Genomic DNA, 22,235 nt, shown 5'->3' on the forward strand with positions numbered 1-22,235 from the left:
GGTGGTCGGTGGGTGGTTTAAGTGCTTCCTCAAGAGAACAAATGCGGCTTTACTCCTTGTTGCGGCGGTTATAACGAAGGGAAAAGTCGCCTGAGGTGGTTTTAATTGAGGTTGAGGATAAGAGGCCTCCGGTACCGGGAGGTGAATCCCTCCGTACCCCCCCCCCCTCCGGTAAAGATGGAAAGTGCCGGGTACCGGCGCGGTGTTTGCGCGGGCCGGCAGAGGGCGCTGTGGTGGCCGTGAGGTGAAGGAGACGGCGGCGGTGGTGGTGGATGATGGTGGAGAAGGAGGAGGGAGGCCCCGGCGGCATCAGCGAGGAGGAGGCGGCCCAATATGACCGCCAGATCCGGCTCTGGGGGCTGGAGGCCCAGAAGCGGTCAGTGGGGGCCCTGGGCAGGGGGCGGGCTGCGGGACGTAGTCGGAGGGGAGATGGGGTTGAGGCCTATGCGAGCCCCTGGGAGAGCTTGGGGATGGGGGGGGCTAAAGGGAGTCCTGTGAGAGACCTTATGGGAGGGGCCTAAGGGGATGTGTAATGAGAGGAGGGCCTTAAAGAGGCTTTTGGGGGGTCCTATAGGGGTCTCACAGGCCGTGGGAGACGCTTAAGAGCTTCTAGGGGGTCCTAGAGGGCACCTGCAGCGTGAGGAAGGCCTTAAAGAGGCTTTTGGAGAGCCCTATATGGGCCTAGAGGGGCTTCTAGGGGTCCAGTAGGAGTCTGGAGGGGTGTTTGGGGGTCATATAAGGGCTTCTAGGGGTCCTATAGGGGCCTGGAGGGGCTTCTGGGGGTCCTATAGGGGCCTGGAGGGGCTTCTGGGGGTCCTATAGGGGCCTGGAGGGGTTTCTGGGGGTCCTATAGGGGCTACTGGGAGTCCTATAGGGGCCTGGAGGGGTTTCTGGGGGTCCTATAGGGGCCTGGGGGTTCCCTGGAGGGTCTTATGGGGCAGCCCCACAGCCATTGACAGACCCTATAGCAGCTTATAGGGACATTGTTGGAGCTTGTAAGGGTCATGGAGGCCTTTATGGGGGTCTATAGGGATCAAGGGGGTGTTGCAATGGGAAGGGAGCCTATAGATGCTGAGGGGGACACCTGTGGTGGGAGTGACCCCTATAGAAGCTTGTAGAGGTGATTGAGGGGGGGTTATGGGGGCCCTATAGGAACCTGTGGGGGCTGTATATGGGCTTCTGTAGCTGCTGGGGGGGGTCCCAGGAGCTCAATAAGGCTTGAAAATGGGGGGTATGGGGGGGAAGGAGAAACAGCTCCTGCTTTATTCCCAGCTGGAATTGCCAGTGCCTCCCTATTCCCTGCTGGAAACCCTCTTCCTCAGCCCCTCTTCCCTCTATAAGGGTTCAGTTCCCAGCTGGAATTGCCAATGCTTCCCTATTCCCTGCTGGAAACCCTCTTCCTCAGCCCCTCTTCCCTCTGTAAGGGTTCAGTTCCCAGCTGGAATTGCCAATGCCTCTGTATTCCCTGCTGGAAACCCTCTTCCTCAGCCCCTGTTCCCTCTATAAGGGTTCAGTTCCCAGCTGGAATTGCCAATGCTTCCCTATTCCCTGCTGGAAACCCTCTTCCTTAGCACCCGTTTCCTCTATAAGGGTTCAGTTCCCAGCTGGAATTGCCAATGCCTCCCTATTCCCTGCTGGAAACCCTCTTCCTCAGCCCCTCTTCCCTCTATAAGGGTTCAGTTCCCAGCTGGAATTGCCAATGCCTCCCTATTCCCTGCTGGAAACCCTCTTCCTTAGCCCCTGTTCCCTCTATAAGGGTTCAGTTCCCAGCTGGAATTGCCAATGCCTCCCTATTCCCTGCTGGAAACCCTCTTCCTCAGCCCCTGTTCCCTCTATAAGGGTTCAGTTCCCAGCTTTCAGAGCACCCTCTCCACATTCCTTCTCCTTCCAGGCACAGCATCCCTATTCCCAAGCAGGAATCGTGCCTTTCCTGCCTTGTTGTATCCCTGCTCCCACTTTTCCCTCTCCCAAAGGGCTCTTTGTGCCATAGGTTACGAGCATCCCGAGTGCTGCTGGTGGGGATGAAGGGGCTGGGAGCAGAGGTGGCCAAGAACCTCATCCTAGCTGGAGTCAAAGGCTTGACCATGCTGGACCATCAGCAGGTGAGCTGCTTTCTTATGAGGTGGGATGGGGCCCTTTTGGGGTGGAATTGATGCATTTTGGAGCAGAGAATGAGTCTGCTTTGGGGTGGGAAATGCGCCTTTTGGAATGGGATGGATGTGTTTTGGGGCAGGGTTATTCCAGTTTTGAGGCGGGATCGTCTGTTTTGGGGTGGGATTATCTGTTTTGGGGCAGGACGGCTCCGTTTTGGGGTGGGATTATCCCTTTTGGGGCAAGACGGCTCCGTTTTGGGGTGGGATTATCTGTTTTGGGGCAGGACAGCTCCGTTTTGGGGTGGGATTATCTGTTTTGGGGCAGGACGGCTCCGTTTTGGGGTGGGATTATCTGTTTTGGGGCAGGACGGCTCCGTTTTGGGGTGGGATTATCTTTGGGGCAGGACGGCTCCGTTTTGGGGTGGGATTATCTGTTTTGGGGCAGGACGGCTCCGTTTTGGGGTGGGATTATCTGTTTTGGGGCAGGACGGCTCCGTTTTGGGGTGGGATTATCTGTTTTGGGGCAGGACGGCTCCGTTTTGGGGTGGGATTATCTGTTTTGGGGCAGGACGGCTCCGTTTTGGGGTGGGATTATCTGTTTTGGGGCAGGACGGCTCCGTTTTGGGGTGGGATTATCTGTTTTGGGGCAGGACGGCTCCGTTTTGGGGTGGGATTATCTGTTTTGGGCAGGACGGCTCCGTTTTGGGGTGGGATTATTGTTTTGGGCGGTCCGTTTTGGGGGGTTGCACGGCTCCGTTTGGGGGATTATCTGTTTTGGGGCAGGACGGCTCCGTTTTGGGGTGGGATTATCTGTTTTGGGGCAGGACGGCTTCGTTTTGGGGTGGGATTGTCTGTTTTGGGGCAGGACGGCTTCGTTTTGGGGTGGGATTTCTGTTGGGCAGGACTCCGTTTTGGGGCGGGATTATCTGTTTTGGGGCGGGATTATCTGTTTTGGGGCAGGACGGCTCCGTTTTGGGGTGGGATTATCTGTTTTGGGGCAGGACGGCTCCGTTTTGGGGTGGGATTGTCTGTTTTGGGGCAGGACGGCTCCGTTTTGGGGTGGGATTATCTGTTTTGGGGCAGGACGGCTCCGTTTTGGGGTGGGATTTTCTGTTTTGGGGCAGGACGGCTCCGTTTTGGGGTGGGATTATCTGTTTTGGGGCAGGACGGCTCCGTTTTGGGGTGGAATTGCTCCATTTTGGGTCACAATCCCTAAGCATCCCCATGGATGGGATGGAATTCCGAGCCCTGTGGCAAACATGTTCCTTATGTGAACATGGGCTCTCCTTGGGCACAAGAGGGAGCTGCGAGCCCAGCATCCAGCTCTGCATCCATAGGGATTGGGGACCAGTGGGAAGCACCCAGAGCTTGATTCCTTCCTCTGCTTGTCCCTATCCCACATTGAGCTCCAAGGGGCTTCTCCCATTCTTTCCTATGGAAACCTCATCCCACTGTTTCCCCCCTTATCCCAGGTCTCCCAAGAGGACACCCGGGCTCAATTCCTCATCCCAGTGGGATCCTTGGGCCGGAATCGCGCTGAGGCCTCCTTGGAGCGGGCGCAGAACCTCAACCCCATGGTGGACGTCAAGGCTGATGTCGGGAACGTGGATTCCAAACCCGAGGAATTCTTCACCCAGTTTGATGCGGTGCGATGGGATGGGGTCTTCTTCACCACCCCGGTGGTCATTGGGCCGGGGCTTTGCTGCTCCTGCCTTGGCCCGCTTCCCTTGGGAATGGGACGTGGAGGATTCCAAGCTGCTTGGAGGAGGAACAGCAGCACATCCAAGTGTGGAGCTCCTATGGATCCCTAAGGAGCTCCCTTTATCCATGCATCCCATGTTTAAAACCATCCTTGTTTGCTCCATCCCAAAGCAGCTTCCATGACCCCAAATCCCCGGAGCGAAGCTGCTGTGACAAGAGGGAAAACGAAGCCATTAACATAGAAGGATCCAGGGAAAAGGGGGGGGGGATAACATCATTCCCATTGCCATTCCCAGGTGTGCCTGACCTGCTGCTCCCGGGATGTGATGGTGAAGATCAACCACATCTGCCACAAGAACAGCATCAAGTTCTTTGCTGGGGATGTCTTTGGTTACCATGGTTACATGTTCGCCGACCTGGGGGACCACGAGTTCGTGGAGTGAGTATGGAAGGGGCAGGAATTCCCCCTTGGAAGTGATGGGAAAGGAGGAGCTCAACGTGATCCATGAAAAACCCCTTCCATGTGTTGGTCCCTTGGGATCAAGCATCTCCGGCGCCTAAAACAGGGATACAGGAAACCTGGAGAGCAGGGCTTTGGATAAGGGATGGGGTGAGGAGAAACAGCTTCCGATTGGAAGAGGTGGATGGGATATTGGGATGGGGCTCTTCACTCGGAGGCTGAAGGGATGGGGAAGCTTTGGATGCTCCTGGAGCAACTGGGGTTAATGGGAATGTGTCCCTGCCCCTGGGTTGGAACTGGATGAGCTTTAAGCTCCTTTCCAACCATTCCATGAATCCGGGATCGTTTGCTGTGGAGCAGCACAAACAAGGATTTGGGGGTTTCTCCCTGCTTTACTTCCATAGGGAAAAACCCAAAATCGTGCCCAAAGCCAGCCCAGGTGTGGAGGATGGACCAGACACCAAGAAAGCCAGAGTGGATCCTTCCGAGACCACCATGGTGAAGAAGGTGAGTGGGAAAATCCCAATGGAGACCTCTGGGATCCAGCCTAGCACAAGGGGGGGGGTTCCATGGGAATCTCAGCTCCGGTATTCCCAGCATCTCCAGGGTGAGGTTTTGGTGTTCCAATGATCCTTTGGGCCAGAGAGGGGGGTGCTTATGGGGACACCCCCCCCTCAAAGCTCCTTGCTTCCCATACTGGTGTGAGGCAATTCCATACTGGTTTTGATGGGAAAGGGGGGGGATGCAACCAGTATTCCAGGCTGAGCACCCTTGGAGGAGGTTTTCCATGGCTTGGGTCTGGAATCTGCTCCCAAGCCAACCCGTTTCACATTGAAATGCCTCCAGCCAGGCATTGTTTCCCATTCCCAGCTGGAATTTGGAGGGAGGAGTGGAAATCCCCCCCCTCTATGGCTATGAGAAGCAGCTGAGCCCCCCCTTCCCCTTAAAGGATTGGGAATATTCCAATGGAATGCCGTTGGAAGCAGCTGTCACCCTCCTGCCATTTGGGGGGGGGGTATGATTCCAAGCCTGGAATTCCTCTGGATCCATTTCGGATCATGCCCTGAGCTGTTCCTTGTGTTCCTATGGGAGACCCTCAGCTCATTGAACACCTCCAGCACTGGTTTTCCCAAAGATTCCAGAGTTTCTGCTTGGTAAATCCCATCCATCCACAGCTCCCATCCCAAGGGATAGCAATGGAGCTGGGCTGGAGAAGGGAAGCTCCAAGGAGACCTTAGAGCAGCTCCGGGGCCTAAAAGGGGTTACAGGAAACATGGAGAAGGGCTCTGGATAAGGGATGGGATGAGGAGGAGCAGCTTCCCATGGGATACTGGGATTGAGGGCGGTGGGATACTGGGATGCATTTGGATGCTCCATGCCCGGAAGCATTCAAGCCTGGAAGGTGCCCCTGCCCCTTGCTTGCAACTGGATGAGCTTGAAGACCCCTTGCACCCAAAGCATTCCATGGTTCCATGCTGCAGTTGGGGCTGATCCCGGGCTCATCCATGGGGAAGAGCCGGGGCCTTTTTCCATGCATCCTGCTCATCCCATATCCTGGCAGCGCCTCGTCTTCTGCCCGCTGAAGGAGGCTCTCTCTGTGGATTGGAGGGGGGAGAAGGCAGCAGCGGCCCTGAAACGCACGGCTCCGGATTACTTCCTGCTCCAAGGTAAGCTCCTTGCTTCCCATTCCCTGCTCCCTGCTCCCCATTCCCTGCTCCTTGCTTCCCATTCCCTGCTCCTTGCTTCCCATTCCCTGCTCCCTGCTTCCCATTCCCTGCTCCCTGCTTCCCGTTCCCTGCTCCCTGCTTCCCGTTCCCTGCTCGCTGCTTCCCGTTCCCTGCTCCTTGCTTCCCGTTCCCTGCTCCTTGCTTCCCGTTCCCTGCTCGCTGCTTCCCGTTCCCTGCTTCCCATTCCCTGCTTCCCATTCCCTGCTCCCTGCTTCCCGTTCCCTGCTCCCTGCTTCCCGTTCCCTGCTCCCTGCTTCCCATTCCCTGCTCCCCGCTTCCCGTTCCCTGCTCCCTGCTTCCCGTTCCCTGCTCCTTGCTCCCCGTTCCCTGCTCCCTGCTTCCCGTTCCCTGCTCCCCGTTCCCTGCTCCTTGCTCCCCATTCCCTGCTCCTTGCTCCCCATTCCCTGCTCCGTGCTCCCCATTCCCTGCTCCCTGCTTCCCATTCCCCGCTCCCTGCTTCCCGTTCCCCGCTCCCTGCTTCCCGTTCCCCGCTCCTTGCTTCCCGTTCCCCGCTCCTTGCTTCCCATTCCCTGCTCCTTGCTTCCCATTCCCTGCTCCCTGCTCCCCATTCCCTGCTCGCTGCTTCCCGTTCCCTGCTCCCTGCTTCCCATTCCCTGCTCCCTGCTCCCCATTCCCTGCTCCCTGCTTCCCGTTCCCTGCTCCCTGCTTCCCATTCCCTGCTCCCTGCTTCCCATTCCCTGCTTCCCATTCCCTGCTTCCCATTCCCTGCTTCCCATTCCTTGCTTCCCATTCCCTGCTCCCTGCTTCCCATTCCCTGCTCCCTGCTTCCCATTCCCTGCTCCCTGCTTCCCATTCCCTGCTCCCTGCTCCCCATTCCCTGCTCCCTGCTCCCCATTCCCTGCTCCCTGCTTCCCATTCCCTGCTCCCTGCTCCCCATTCCCTGCTCCCTGCTTCCCATTCCCCGCTCCCTGCTCCCCATTCCTCCTGCTCTTCCCGCCCCGCACTGGGAACTGAGATCCACAAACAAATCCCAGTGCCTTTTGGGTTGGATTTGATGTTTTTTGGGGCACCCCTCACTGTCAGCTTCCAGGGAATTCCAAAGCATTTCAGAACCTTGGGAATGCTCCTATTGGGGTGGGGGTGGGGGGGTGACTGCTCCATCCCTATCCCAGTGCTGCTGAAATTCCGCACGGATAACGGCCGGGATCCGTCCCCCCAGAGCTACGCTGAGGACTCGAAGCTGCTGCTCCAGATCCGCACGGATGTGCTGGATGCACTGGGAGTGAGCACCTCGGTGCTTCCCGATGACTTCATCAGGTGAGCCGGGAATGCCGATGATTCCCATGGGAATGGGCCTGACCCACAGAGGAATCGATCCCATTGGGGTGACACCATAACCCTGGCACTTTGGGGTGGGATGGACACACTGGGACCTCGCATCCTTCCCTGCATGGCCCCACACGCTTCCCATTGGGAATGGTGGGAATGTGCCACAGGGGTAGCATCCGGATGGGCTTATTTTTGGCAGGGTGGAGCCACCAAACCCCTATTTTTTTGGGGGGGGGGACCCCTCAGTGTTTATTTGGGAGGGGGGGTGCCCCCATGGTGCCATCCCAAACTTTTCCCATTGGATCCTTCCCATTCCAGTTTCTGCTTCTCCGAGATGGCTCCGGTCTGTGCTGTGGTTGGAGGCATCCTAGGCCAGGAGGTGGTCAAGGTATGGGCTGGTTATGGGGGGGGGGGGGGTGTTAAAAGGCAAAGACCCCCCCTTTGCACCCCAAAACCCACTTTTGGGGGGGGGGAGCCCAATCCTGACCCCCAACTCATCCCCCCCCCAGGCCCTGTCCCAGCGTGACCCCCCCCACAACAACTTCTTCTTCTTCGATGGCATCAAAGGCAATGGGACTGTGGAGTGTATGGGCCCCCCCTGAACAATGGGGGGGGTGGGGGTCCCCCATTGCACCCCAGGTTTTGGGGTGGGGGGTAGGGGGGGTGTTTTGGGTTAATAAAAGCTGGTTTGTAGAAAGTGGTTTATTGGGGGTTGTAAACCAAACCCCATGGTCCCCAATGCTGCAGCCTCAACTTAGGCCTTATGGAACCCCTAAATCCGACCCCCCCCATAAACCCACGCCCCCCCCAACCCCTCTGTACCCCCAAATTGCATCACTCCCCCCATCTCCTTCAAATCAGTTTATTGGAAACAAAGGTACAAACCCAGGAATAGCCCCAGTGCCCACCCCATAGGGACCCCTATAGGGCCCCCCCTATATACACCCCCCCACATCCATCCCCCATATGTACACCCCATATATACACCCCCTATGTACACCCGTATGTACACCCCTTATATACAGTCATTCTGTACACCCCTATATACACCCCCCCCATACATACACCCCTATATACACTGTACACCCTATATACAGCCCCATATACACTATAGACAGCACCAGCACCCCCACTGAAGGGGGGGTACCCCCCATTTGTCTCTCCCCCCCCAGCCCCTAAAATGCACCCCAATAAATAGGAATGGGGGGGATGCAGCGACACCCCTTGGGGTGCAGGCAGGATCCAAGCCCTGTTTTGGGGTGCAGGCAGCACCCAGGCTCCATTTTGGGGTGCAGGCAGCACCCAGGCTCTGTTGTGGGGTGCAGGTAGGACCCAGGCCCTGTTTTGGGGTGCAGACAGGGCCCTATTCGTGCAGGTTGTAGATAGCTCCCAACAACTGTGAGAGCAGACGGCAGAGGGGACCCCAAAACACGCCACCGCCGACACCACGTTGCTCCCGCTGCAAAAGGGGGGGCAGCGTTAATATGGGGGTGCCCCCCCAAAATCCACCCCCCCCCTTTCCCTGTGGGGTGTGGGACAGGGGGAATGGGGGATTTTGGGGTGCCCCCACAGTAACAGTCCCCCCAATAGGAACCCCACCATAACGTCCCCCCCATCATAACAGCCCCCACAATAGGACGCCCCACAAATAACAGCCCCCCCCCAATTTGGGGTCCCCCCTAAAATAATCCCCCCCCCATCATCCCCTTCCCTGTGGTGATCAGATTGGGAATAAGGGTATTGGGGGGGTGGATTTTGGGGTGCCCCCCCAAATTAGGACACACCCCCCCCCACCCCCTTCAACTGTAGTGACCAGGAAGGAGGGGGAACAGCACTGGGAAGTGGGGGGGATACCATTAGGGACAATGGGACTGGGGGGGGGGGGTTTGCAGGGTTTTGGGGTGCCCCCCCTCACCTGCAGCTCGTGCTGGCGCTGGAACGCATCCCCCAGGCGACGCAGGCGGGCGCCCACCTCCCGTCCATTGGGGACCCCCCCCTGGACCCCAGTGCTGGGGGGGGGGGGCCCCGTGCGCTCCCCAGCGGCTGGGGGGGGGAATTCGTCTTTGGGGGGGGGAGAGGGAGAGGGAATTAAAGGGGGGTCAGCGTGGGGGGGGTGCAACAGGAGCCCCCAAATACATTGATGGGGGGGGGGCTTGTTCTGACATGGGCAGAGGGACACCCCCCCCCCCCCATGGGTAATGGGACCCCCCATAGGTAAAGGCATCCCACCCCAGTAATGGGACACCCCCCAGTAATAGGATCCCCCTGATAGGTAAAAGGACCCCTCCCCTCCATGGATAATGGGACCACCCATAGGTAATGGGACCCCCCCCATAATGGGACCCCCCCATAGGTAAAGGCACACCCCATAATGGCACCTCCCCATAGGTAAAGGGACACCCCATTAATGGGACCCCCCCCCCCATGGATAATGGGACACCCCATAGGTAATGGACCCCCACCATATTGTGACCCTCCTATGGGTAAAGGGACACCCCCCATAATGGGACACCCCCTTTCCATGGATAATGGGACCCCCCCATAGGTAAAGGGACACCCCTATAATGGGACCCCCCCATAGGTAAAGGGACCCCCCCATAATGGGACCCCCCCATAGGTAAAGGGATCCCCCCATAATGGGACCCCCCTCGATAGTGGGACACCCCCATAAGGGCCCCCCCATAATGGGACCCCCCCCCATGCAGCAGCCCCCAGTCCTCACCGTGCCCACTGTGGATGGCGCCGGGGGGGGCGAGGGGGGGGGCCGGCTCCCCCCGTGCCCCGCAATGGAAGAGGCCGCAGGCGGGGGGGGGCTCCCCGGGACAGGCGCAGCTCAGGGGCGGGGCACGGCGCGGGGGGGGCGCGGGGGGGCTCGGTTCCCGCAGGGCTCTGGCCATGGCTACCGGGGGGGTCTGCGAGGGGGGGGGAAAGGGGGGGGTCAATGAATTGGGGGGGGGGCACCCTCAAACCAAACCCCCCCCCCCCCCCTTTTAACGTGGATTCCCCCCCCGAGACACGCGGGTGCGGGATGCGGCGCGCCCGCTAGGGGGCGCTACAATGAGCGGGCGTGTTTGTAAACAAACCGGGCACGGCCCGAGGCGGTGGGAATGGGAACGGGATGGGAATGGGAACGGGATGGGATGGGAACGGGATCGGGATGGGAATGGGATGGGGATGGGAATGGGATGAGGATGGGAACGGGATGGGTGAACGGGACCGGCGAAACGAAACCCGCGATAGAAGGCACGGGATCCGGACTGGGAATGGGGGGGACAGGGAGCGGGGATGGCCCCGGGAATGGGGACGAGAGTGGGAATAGGGAACGGGACCGGGAACGCGAATGGGGGTATTGCGGAAAGGGAACGGGAATGGGAATGGGGCAACGGGACTGGGAACAGGGAAACGGGATAGGGGGGAACGAAGAGACCGGGGGACCCCCCCCCCCTCCGATCCCCGCCGCGCCCTCCCGCGCGCCCCCCCCACTCCACGTGCTGCCCCACGGGCGGTTATGGGGTGGTTATAGGGGTGCTTACAGGGTGTCTATGGGGCTGTTTATGGGATGCTATGGCGTGTCTATGGGATTCTATGGGGTGCTATAGGGCGGTTATGGGGTGTCTGTGGAGTTCTATGGGGTGGTATAGGTTGGTTATGGGGCGCTATGGAGTGCCTATGGGGTATCTATGGGGTGCTATGGGTCTCTATGGGGTATCTATGGGGCGCCCCGTCCCTCACTCACCGCAGCCGCATGAACCGCGCGATCCGCGCCGGCACCGGCTCGCTCTGTGCTGCCCGCTCGGGGCGCGGCCCCGCCCCCCTGTGACGTCACCGACACGCCCCCTCCTCCCCCTCCCCCCCCGCGAACAAGTTCGGGCTTGTGGCAGCGACCAACGAGGACCCCGCGAGGGGGGGGGTGGGAGGGGGTGGAAGCCCCCCCCCATCACCCCCCCAATTTCCCCCCCCCCCCCCCCCCCGTTTCCAGGGCAGGTTTCGCCGCCGCCGCCGCCCGGTAACAGCGGGAAGGGTCCAAAAGTCCCCGCCCCCCCCCCCTCCCCCCCCATTCCGGACCCCCCCCCCCGACACCCCCAAATGGGACTGACCCGACCCCCCCGACCCCCTAATCCTGACCTTTGACCTTTGACCTCGGACACTGCTCGCGGGGGGGGCCCCCCAATCCCGCGCGCGCCCTCCGGCCTCCCCCCCCCCCCTTTTCCTTTTCCCTCCCCGCGCGCCGCTGCCGCCGCGCTCTGATTGGACGGAGCCGCCTCCGCCGCAGCCAATCGGAGCCCGCGGCGGCGCCTGTATCCAGCGGAGCGCGCGACAGTGCGGGAACCCCACGGATGAACCTATGGAAAACCCTATGGAAAACCCTATGGAAAACCCTATGGATAGCCCTATAGTGACCCTATAGAGAGCCTTATGGCGACCCTATAGGTAGCCCTATAGATAACCCAGTAGTGACCCCATAAATAGCCCTATAGATAGTCCTATGGATAACCCTATAGTGACCCTATGGATAGCCCTATAGATAACCCTACAGTGATGCTACAGATAGTCTTGTAGATGACCTTATAGTGATCCTATGGATAGCCCTATGGATAGTCCTATAGGTAACCTTACAGTGACCCTATGGAGAACCCTACAGTGACTCTATGGGTAATGCTATAAATAACCCTACAGTGACCCTATGGATAAGCCTGTAATGACCCTACATATAACTGTAGAGATAAACTTATGTATGGAAACCCTATAGATAACCCTATTGGTGACCCCCATAGCAGCTGACCCTATAGGTAACCCCGACTATGGGTGACCCTTTCCATGGGTGATCCTGCTGGTGACTGTACCTATGGGCACCCTCTGGGCAGCACTATGGACACTGCTATAGGGAGCGACTATAGGGACCAGCCATAGGGAACAGCCATAGGCACCTGCATAGGTACCGCTGCGGGTGTAGGCACTCTGTGGGCACTTCTATAGGTCTGGCTGTAGGTATGGCTATAGGTACAGCTGTAGGTATGGCTATAGGTACAGCTGTAGGTACTGCTTTAGGTACAGCTGTAGGTGTAGGTATAGGTGTAGGTATTCCTATAGTTACTGCCATAGATGATGCTGTAGTTATCACTATAGGTACAGCTGCAGGTACCAGCATAGATGCAGACTGTAGGTACCGCTATAGGTCCCACTATGGGTCTCTATAGGTCCCTATGGGTCTCTATAGGTCCCTCTATGAGTCTCTATGGGTCCCTATGGGTCCCTCCACGGGGGTCTCCCCCCCTCCCCGCTTGTCCCTGCCTCGCTCCCGCCGCCCTTTAGCCCCGCCCCCCGGCGCCACGCGCCGGGCCCGGCTCAGCCAATCGCGTGGGGCGGCCGCGGCCAGAGCCGCAGCTGCCATGGAGACAGGCGGGGGGCGTGGCCAAAGGGGCGTGGCCACGCCCACCGTGGCGGGAAAAGCAAGGGGAGGGGGGGCGGTGGGCGGGGATATGGAGGGAGATGGGGGAACACGTGGGGAGAGAGGGATATAGGGGGGCCACAGGAGACATGGGGGGCAGGTGGGGATGGGGGGACATAGGGGGACATGGGGGGCACAGGGGATGTGGGGCGGGACACACGGACACGAGGGGGGATACGGACCCTATGGTGGGCCCCACCGTGTCCGCACATCGCCCTTTTAATGCCGTCTCCCAGCCCGTACCGGAAGCGGAAGTCGCTCTGACGGCAGAAGGGCAGAGGGGCGGGTACAACCGGTACGAGCGGATCGCGGCCCGGTCCCGTCCCGCCGCCGCCACCGGCACCATGGTGAGGCCGGGACCGCGCTCGGGCGGCTTCGGGTGGCTCCGGACGGGCTTGGGTGGCTTCGGTTTGGGTTCAGGTGGCTCCGCTTTGGACTCCAGTGGCCTCGGTTTGGGCTCGGGTGACTCCGGTTCGGACTCGGGTGGCCCCGGTTCGGACTCGGGTGGCCCCGGTCCGGACTCGGGTGGCCCCGGTTCGGACTCGGGTGGCCCCGCTTCGGGCTCGGGTGGCCCCGCTTCGGGTTCGGGTGGCCCCGCTTCGGGTTCGGGTGGCTCCGCTTCGGGCTCGGGTGGCCCCGCTTCGGGCTCGGGTGACTCCGCTTCGGGCTCGGGTGGCCCCGCTTCGGGCTCGGGTGACTCCGCTTCGGGCTCGGGTGGCCCCGCTTCGGGCTCGGGTGGCCCCGCTTCGGGCTCGGGTGGCTCCGCTTCGGGCTCGGGTGGCTCCGCTTCGGGCTCGGGTGGCCCCGGTTCGGGCTCGGGTGGCCCCGCTTCGTGCTCGGGTGGCTCCGCTTCGGGCTCGGGTGGCTCCGGTTCGTGCTCGGGTGGCCCCGCTTCGGGCTCGGGTGGCTCCGGTCCGGGCTCGGGTGGCTCCGGTCCGGGCTCGGGTGGCTCCGGTCCGGGCTCGGGTGGCTCCGGTCCGGGCTCGGGTGACTCCGCTTCGGGCTCGGGTGTCTCCGTTCCTCGCTCTCATCCCCCTCCGTTGCCGTCAGGCGGCGGCGCTGGACCTGCGCTCCAAGGAGGAGAAGGATGCGGAGCTGGACCGGCGCATCGCGGCCCTGCGCAGGAAGAACGAGGCCATCATCCGGCGCTACCAGGTGCGGGTGGGACCCGCTTGGCACGGGTTTAACCCCGCCTCAATGAGGCCTTTCCCAGCCTCCGTGGTTCCATGGGTCCAGGCAGGGATTCCGTGCATCCCTGGCTCCGGGCGGGCAGGGGTCCATGGGGTACAAGGAGGGCGTCAATGGGTTTGGTTCCGTGCTGCACCTCCTCAAGACTCACATTGGAATGGGGTGGTGAGGGGGGGGAGTTATCCTGATGCATCCCTGCATCCCACCTGCATCCCACCTGTGTCCTACCTTCATCCCTGCATCCCAAATCATCCCTGCATCCCGCTTTGTGCGTCCATCCCACCTTCATGCCTTCATCCCACCTGCATCCCACCTCATTCCCTGCATCCCACCTGCATCCAACTTCATCCCTGCTTCCCTCTTTCATTCCTGCATCACACCTTCGTCTTTGCACCCCAAATCATCCCTGCATCCCACATCGTCCTTGCATCCCGCCTTCATCCTTGCATCCTTCCTTCATCCCTGCATCCCTCCTGTATCCCATCTGCATCCCACCTATATCCTTGCATCCTTCCTTTGTCCCTGTATCCCACCTCATCCCTGCATCCCTCCTCCATCCCTGCATCCCACCTGTATCCCATCTGCATCCCTCCTTCATCCCTGCATCCCCCCTTTACCCTCGCATCCTTCCTTCATCCCTGCATCCCTCCTGTATCCCATCTGCATCCTTCCTCCATCCCTGCATCCCACCTTTACCCTCGCATCCCACCTCATCCCTGCATCCCTCCTCCATCCCTGCATCCCACCTTTACCCTCGCATCCCACCTCATCCCTGCATCCCTCCTCCATCCCTGCATCCCACCTTTACCCTCGCATCCCACCTCATCCCTGCATCCCTCCTCCATCCCTGCATCCCTCCTGTATCCCATCTGCATCCCTCCTCCATCCCTGCATCCCACCTTTACCCTCGCATCCAACCTCATCCCTGCATCCCTCCTTCATCCCTGCATCCCACCTATATCCTTGCATCCCTCCTGTATCCCATCTGCATCCCACCTTCATCCCTGCACCCCACCAGGAGATCGAGGAGGACCGCAAGAAGGCCGAGCAGGAGGGGGTGGCCGTGACCACCCTGCGCCGAGCACGGGACCCCCCTGCTGCCCCCCAGGTCAGTTGAGGCCATTGGGGACCCCCAAAGGTGGAAGTTGGGGGGGGGGCTCCCATTGGGCTCCCATTGGGTTCCCATTGGGTTCCCATTGGGGTCCCATTGGGGTCCCTCTGACCCCCCCCCCATGCCCCCGGTGCAGGAGCAGCGCCTGGGCAAGGAGAAGAAGGCACCGGGGGGGGGGCCCCGGCTCGGCCGTGGCTCCGGGTCCCGCCCCCCCCCTCGGGGGGACCCCCCCGGGGACCCCGCTTTGGAAGGGGCCGGTCCCGGTCCCAGCCCCAGGGACTGGAAGCAGCGGGGGCGGGGCCTGGGCAAAGGGGGGGCGAGGGGGGGGCCCAGCCCCAGCCAGGCCTCAAAGGTGGGTGATGGGGGGGGGGGGGGGCAGGGTTTTGGGGTAAAAAAGGGGTATTTTGGGTGTTTCTGGATGGGTTTGGGGGTGAAAAGGGGGGGTTTGGGGTAAAAAAAGGGGATTTGGGGTATTTCTGGATGGGTTTTGGGGTAAAAAGCAGGGATTTGGGGTGTTTCTGGATGGGTTTGGTGGTGAAAAGGGAAGGTTTGGGCGTAAAAAGGGATTTGGGGTGTTTCTGGATGGGTTTTGGGGTGCAAAGGGGAGTTTTGGGGGTAAAGAGGGGGTTTTTGGGGTGCTTCTTCATGGGTTTTGGGGTGAAAAGGGGTGATTTTGGGGTGTAAAGGGGGGGTTTTGGGGTGAAAAGAGTTTTTTTGGGTGCTTCTGGATGTGTTTGGGGGGTACGAAGGGGGTTTTGGAGGTGATTTTGCGCTTCAAAGGGGGTTTTGGGGTGATTTTAACCCCTCAAAGGGGGTTTTGGGGTGATTTTAACCCCTCAAAGGGGGTTTTGGGGTGATTTTAACCCCTCAAAGGGGGTTTTGGGGTGATTTTAACCCCTCAAAGGGGGTTTTGGGGTGCAAAGGGGGTTTTGGGGTGATTTTAACCCCTCAAAGGGGGTTTTGGGGTGATTTTAACCCCTCAAAGGGGGTTTTGGGGTGATTTTGCCCCTCAAAGGGGGTTTTGGGGTGATTTTGCCCTTCAAAGGGGGTTTTGGGGGTGATTTTGGGGTTCAAAGGGGGTTTTGGAGGTGATTTTGCGGTTGAAAGGGGGTTTTGGAGGTGATTTTGGTGTTAAAAGGGGGTGATTTTGGGGTTCAGAGGGGGTTTTGGGGGTGATTTAGGGGTTCAAAGGGGGTTTTGGGGGTGATTTTGGGGTTCAGAGGGGGTTTTGGGGGTGATTTTGGGGTTCAAAGGGGGGTTTGGGGGTGATTTTGGGGTTCAAAGGGGGTGATTTTGGGGTTCAGAGGGGGTTTTGGGGGTGATTTTGGGGTGCAAAGGGGGTTTTGTGCCCCAGTGGGAGCTGCGCCGGCGCCAGAACATCGAGCGCATGAACGAGGAGATGGAGAAGATCGCGGAGTACGAGCGGAGCCAGAGGGTACGGGGGGGGGCCCCCTTTCCACCCCCCTGCCCCCCCATTCATCCAATTCCCCCCTATTCACCCAATTTGCCCCCCTTCTGCCCCTCTTTATCCATTCCCCCCCATTCCCTTCCATTTCCCCCTTCCTCCCCCTGTTCCCCCCATTCTCCCCCATTCCACCCCATTCCCATCTCATTCCCATCTCATTCCCCCCCATTCTGCCCCCCATTTCCCCCCCTTCTGCTCCCTTTATCCATCCCCCCATTCTTCCCCCATTACCCTCCTATTCCCCCCATTCTCCCCCAATTCCCCCAATTTTCTCCCCTTCTGCCCCCCTTTATCAATTCCCCCTTCTCCCCCCACATCCCCCCATCCCCTCCCCATTCCCCCCATTCTCCCCCCATTTACCCCCCTTCTGCCCCCCTTTATCCATTGCCCCCATTCCCCCCTTCCCTCCCCTTCCCAACCATTCCCCATTCTCTCCCCCCTTTCTCCCCCCTTTCTCCCCCCTTTCTCCCCCCTTTCTCCCCCCTTTCTCCCCCCTTTCTCCCCCCCTCCGTCCCCCCCCCTATTGCCCCCATTCCCTTCCATTCCCCCTCTCCTTGCTCCCTTCCCCCCCGTTCCCCCCTATTCCCCCCCTTCTGCCCCCCTTTATCCATTCCACCCCATTCTGCCCCTTCTGCCCCCATTCCCTTTCATTCCCCCATCCTCCCCCCCTCCTCCCCTGCATTCCCCCCTTCCCCCCCTTGCCCCCCCTTCCCATTGTCCCCCCTTCCCCCCATCCCCCCCCCTCCCGCCCCCCTTTATCAATTCAACCCCATTCCCAGTTTCCCCCATTCTCCCCATTTACCCATCCCTCCCCATCTCCCCCCATATTCTCCCAAATTCCATCTCTCCATTTCCCCTTCTCCTCATCCCCCCATTTCCCATTCCCCCCCTCTCCGCCCCCTTTATCCATTCCCCCCATTCTAAACCCCCATCCCCCCATCCCTCCCCCCATCTTCCCCTCCCCCCCTTCTCCCCCTTATCCATTCCCCCCTCCTCCCCATCCTCCCCCCCCGTTCCCCCCATCCTCCCCCCCTGTTCCCCCCCATATTCCCCCCCATTCCTCCCCCAATCCTCCCCCCTCATTCCCCCCCGTTCCCCCCATCCCCTCCCCTGTTCCCCCCCATTCCCCCCATTCCTCCCCCCCTGTTCCCCCATATTCTCCCCCCCTATTTCCCCCCATTGCTCCCATTGCCCCCATCCCTCCCCATCCTCCCCCCATATTCTCCCCAAATTCCCCCATTCCTCCCTCCATTTCCCCCCATTCCCCCCCTTCCGCCCCCCTTTATCCATTCCCCCCATTCTCAACCCCCCATCCCCCCCATATTCCCCCCCATCTCCCCCCCATCCCCCCCATTCTCCCCCATATTTCCCCCCATATCCCCCCCATCCCCCCCATTCTCCCCCCATTTCCCCCCCGTTCCCCCCCAGGACGGGCTCCCAGACAAGAACCCCGTCCGTAACTTCCTGGACGATCCCCGCCGCTCGGGCCCGGCCCAAGACCCCGACCGCCGGGACGGGAGCCGCCGCCATGGCCGCAACTGGGGGGGCCCCGACTTCGACAAGGTCAAAACCGGGATGGACCGGGACCGGGACCGGACATGGCCAAGCCCTGTACATTGATCCCCATCACCCCCCCCCCCCTTTTTTCCCCATCATCCCATGGGATCTGAGCCCATTCCCCCCCTCTCTCATTGCCAGGGTCGCTATGGGGGGGCCCCGGATATGACGCTGTCCATGACGGGCCGGGAACGCGCCGAGTACCTGCGCTGGAAGCAGGAGCGGGAGCGCATCGACCGCGAGCGGGTGGCGCGGCACCGGAAGCCCGGAGGGCAATGGAGGAGGGAGTGGGATGCGGAGAAGACGGAGAGCATGTAGGGAACGGAGCGGGATGCGCGTGGGCATTGGTACCCATATCCCATTGGCACCTATGGTCATTGGTACCCATATCCCATTGGTACCCATGGCCATGGGGACCCATCTCCCATTGACACCCATGGTCATTGGTACCCATATCCCATTGGTACCCATATCCCATTGGTACCCATCTCCCATTGGCACCAATGGTCATGGGAACCCATCTCCCATTGATACCCATGGTCATTGGTACCCATCTCCCATTGACACCCATGGTCATTGGTACCCATCTCCCATTGACACCCATGGTCATTGGTACCCATATCCCATTGGTACCCATATCCCATTGGTACCCATATCCCATTGGTACCCATCTCCCATTGGCACCTATGGTCATTGGTACCCATCTCCCATTGATACCCATGGCCATGGGAACCCGTCTCCCTTTGACACCTATGGTCATTGGTACCCATCTGCCATTGGCACCTATGGCCATGGGAACCCATCTCCCATTGGCACCCATGGCCATGGGAACCCATCTACCATTGATACCCGTGGTCATTGGTACCCATATCCCATTGATACCCATGGCCATGGGAACCCATCTACCATCGATACCCGTGGTCATTGGTACCCATCTCCCATTGACACCCATGGTCATTGGTACCCGTCTCCCATTGACACCCATGGTCATTGGTGCCCATCTTCCATTGGCACCCATGGTCATTGGTACCCATCTCCCATTGATACCCATGGCCATGGGAACCCATCTCCCATTGGCACCCATGGTCATTGGTACCCATCTCCCATTGGCACCCATGACCTTTGTCACCGGTGTCCATTGGCACCCATCTCCCATTGGCACCCATTCCCCATTGTCTCCCATTGTCTCCCATTCCCCATTGTCCCCCATTGTCCCCCATTGTCTCCCATTGTCACCGTGTCCGGTCGGATTCCAGGTTCCTGGAGGGCTCCGCTCCCTCCCCATCCTGGGATCCGGGATCCAGGGATGAGCTCCAGCGCCCGGCTCCCAAACCCCCCACCCTGGCTGAGTTCCTGCCCCAGCACAAGCCTCGGGGCCGGGGTTTAGGGGCCAAGTCCTACAGGTCCGTTGTGTCCGATGGGGGGGGGTTCCATTCCCTATGGGATCTCCCAGTGGCTGGAATCTCGCCCTGCAGCATGCACGACAACCGGTGGGAGGAGAGGGAGCCGATGGAAGCACCTGAAACACACAACTGGGAGGTGAGCAATGGGCCTAAAGCATCCCAGTGATCTCCGTCCCTGTATCCCAGTGCCCTGGTACCTCCCATTCCAGTGTGCTCCATCCCTGTATCCCAGTGCCTTGGTACTCCACATCCCAGTGTCCTCCATCCCGGTGTCCCAGTGCCTTGGTACCCCACATCCCAGTGTCCTCCATCCCTGCATCCTGGTACTCTGCATCCCTGTATCCCAGTGCCCTGGTACCCCACATCCCAGTGCCTCCATCCCTGTATCCCAGTGCCTTGGTACCCCACATCCCAGTGCCTCCCATCCCTGTATCCCAGTGCCTCGGTACCCCACATCCCAGTGTCCTCCATCCCTGTATCCCAGTGCCTTGGTACCCTGCATCCCAGTGTCCTCCATCCCTGTATCCCAGTGCCTCGGTACCCCACATCCCAGTGCCTCCCATCCCTGTATCCCAGTGCCTTGAACCCCCCAGTCCCAGTGTCCTCCATCCCTGCATCCTGGTACTCTGCATCCCTGTATCCCAGTGCCTTGGTACCCCACATCCCAGTACCCCCCATCCCTGTATCCCAATGCCTTGGTACCCCCGCATCCCAGTACCCCCCATCCCTGTATCCCAATGCCTTGGTACCCCCGCATCCCAGTACCCCCATCCCTGTATCCCGGTGCCCTGGTACCCCGCATCCCTGTATCCCGGTACCCTGAAACCCCCCATCCCAGTACCCCCAACCCCAGTACCCCTCTGATACCCCCCTTTTTGATGCCCATAGACAGAGGCAACACCAACCAGGACCCCCCTGGACCCCCCCCATTCCCTGAGCCAGGAGGAGGAGGAAGAGCAATGGGAGGATGTGAGCGAAGAGGATGAGGATGAGGATGAGGATGAGGATGAGGATGAGGATGAGGATGAAGATGAGGAGGAAGAGGAGGAGGAGGAAGAGGATGGAGCCAGCACAGAGCCATTGAGCAAGGAGGAACCCCCCCCCAGTGCGTCCCTATCCCTAAGGAGGGGGGCACCAGAGCTGGGATAAGAGGGGGGGACACAGGGGGGCTTCACCCTGGTTCCCCCCCCTTCTATAGGGCTGAGCCCCCTGGAGCCCCCCCAGAGGGATGAAGCGAGGCCCAGTGCGGAGCAGGAGGCAGAGGATGGGATGAGAGGTGCTGGGAGGGGGGAATCCCCAAAGATAAAGGGGGACCCCTGGAGCTAAAGGGGGACCTTGGAGCTAAAGGGGGGGCTGGTGGTAAAGGGGGGGTGGAGCTAATGCAGGGGTGGAGCTAATGCAGGGGTGGAGCTAAAGGGGGCCTGGAGCTAACGGGGGGGTGGAGCTAAAGGGGGGCCTGGAGCTAACGGGGTGGACTAAAGGGGGGTCCTGGAGCTAAAGGGGGGCTGGTGGTAAAGGGGGGGTGGAGCTAATGCGGGGGTGGAGCTAAAGGGGGGCCTGGAGCGAAAGGGGGGTGGAGCTAAAGAGGGGGCGGAGCTAAAGGGGGGGTCCTGGAGCTAAAGAGGGGGCAGAGCTAAAGGGGGGGTCCTGGAGCTAAAGAGGGGGGTGGAGCTAAAGAGAGGGGTGGAGCTAAAGAGAGGGGTGGAGCTAAAGAGGGGGGTGGAGCTAAAGGGGGGATCCGGAGGTAAAGGGGGGGACCCGGAGCTAAAAGGGGGGCCCGGAGCTAAAGAGAGGGGTGGAGGTAAAGGGGGGATCCGGAGGTAAAGAGGGGGACCCGGTGCTAAAAGGGAGGCCCGAAGCTAAAGAGAGGGTGGAGCTAAAGAGGGGGTGGAGCTAAAGGGGGGACCTGGAGGTAAAGGGAGGTGGAGCTAAAGGGGGTGGAGCTAAAGGGGAGACCTGGAGCTAAAGGGGGGGTCCTGGAGGTAAAGGGGGGCCCTGGAAGTAAAGGCAGGGACTTGGAGCTAAGGGGGGGGGGTGGAGCTAAAGAGGGGGCGGAGCTAAAGAGAGGGGTGGAGCTAAAGGCGGGCGTGGCGCTAAAGGGGGTGGAGCTAAAGGGGGGGGGGGGATCCGATCCCTTTCCCATCCCCTGCCGCAGGCTCCCCGGACGCGGCCCCGGGCTCCGTGGAGATCTCGGGCTTCCACCGGGTGCGTTTCCGTAGGCGCCGCTCGTAGCGGGGGCCGGGGCTCCCGGCGGCCTCTTCCCCCCCCCCCCGCTTCCCGGCGCTTCCGCCTCCGGCTCCCGGTATTTCCCTGCCTGCCCGTGCGGCTTCCCAAGGGATTGGGGGGGGGGGGGGGGGTTGCCATGGGAACGCAGCGCCCATGGGGATGGGGATGGGGTCGGGGTCAGCAGCCCCTGCTCATGCGCTTTCTCCTCCTCTTTCTCCTTTCCCTTTCCCCCTTTCCCTTTCCTCTTCTTCTCTTTCCCTTTTCCCTTTCCCTTTTTCCCTTTCTCCTTTCCCTCTTTCCCTTTCTCTTTCCCTTCTTTTCCTTCCTCCTTCCCCTCTTTCCCTTTCCCTTTCCCTTCCTTCTTCCCTTTTCTTTCCCTCTCCCCATCCTTTCTTTCTCTTCCCTTTTTCCCTTCTCTCCCTTTCTCCTTTCCCTCATTCCCATTCCCCTTCTCATTCCCCTTTCCCGTTCTCATTCCTTACTCCCATTCGCTTTCCTGTTCCCATTCCTTATTCCCATTCCCCATTGCCCATTCCTGTTCCCATTCCTTATTACTGTTCCCATT

The 22,235-nt window shown here is 60.2% G+C and overlaps 2 protein-coding genes across 2 annotated transcripts; both read left to right on the forward strand.

Moving 5' to 3' along the window:
• Positions 1 to 240: 240 nt before the first annotated feature.
• On the forward strand, positions 241 to 7,886 carry SAE1 (SUMO1 activating enzyme subunit 1). The gene is made up of 9 exons (XM_061359444.1): positions 241 to 376; positions 1,991 to 2,102; positions 3,566 to 3,739; positions 4,091 to 4,233; positions 4,659 to 4,761; positions 5,816 to 5,921; positions 7,115 to 7,259; positions 7,590 to 7,659; positions 7,781 to 7,886. Exons 1-9 carry the CDS (start codon positions 273 to 275, stop codon positions 7,871 to 7,873), a joined length of 1,050 nt encoding a protein of 349 aa, XP_061215428.1. The 5' UTR covers positions 241 to 272; the 3' UTR covers positions 7,874 to 7,886.
• Positions 7,887 to 12,998: 5,112 nt separating this feature from the next.
• On the forward strand, positions 12,999 to 21,676 carry CCDC9 (coiled-coil domain containing 9). The gene is made up of 12 exons (XM_061359443.1): positions 12,999 to 13,067; positions 13,771 to 13,875; positions 14,927 to 15,016; positions 15,156 to 15,371; positions 16,374 to 16,454; positions 17,913 to 18,095; positions 18,183 to 18,355; positions 19,298 to 19,444; positions 19,517 to 19,580; positions 20,333 to 20,549; positions 20,643 to 20,720; positions 21,600 to 21,676. Exons 1-12 carry the CDS (start codon positions 13,065 to 13,067, stop codon positions 21,674 to 21,676), a joined length of 1,434 nt encoding a protein of 477 aa, XP_061215427.1. The 5' UTR covers positions 12,999 to 13,064.
• The last annotated feature ends 559 nt before the right edge of the window (positions 21,677 to 22,235 follow it).

Source organism: Neopsephotus bourkii, unplaced genomic scaffold, assembly GCF_033783945.1.
Source record: "Neopsephotus bourkii isolate Nb327-2 ecotype Australia unplaced genomic scaffold, CSIRO-AGI_Nbou_v1 NB_978, whole genome shotgun sequence".
Classification (NCBI taxonomy): domain Eukaryota; kingdom Metazoa; phylum Chordata; class Aves; order Psittaciformes; family Psittacidae; genus Neopsephotus; species Neopsephotus bourkii.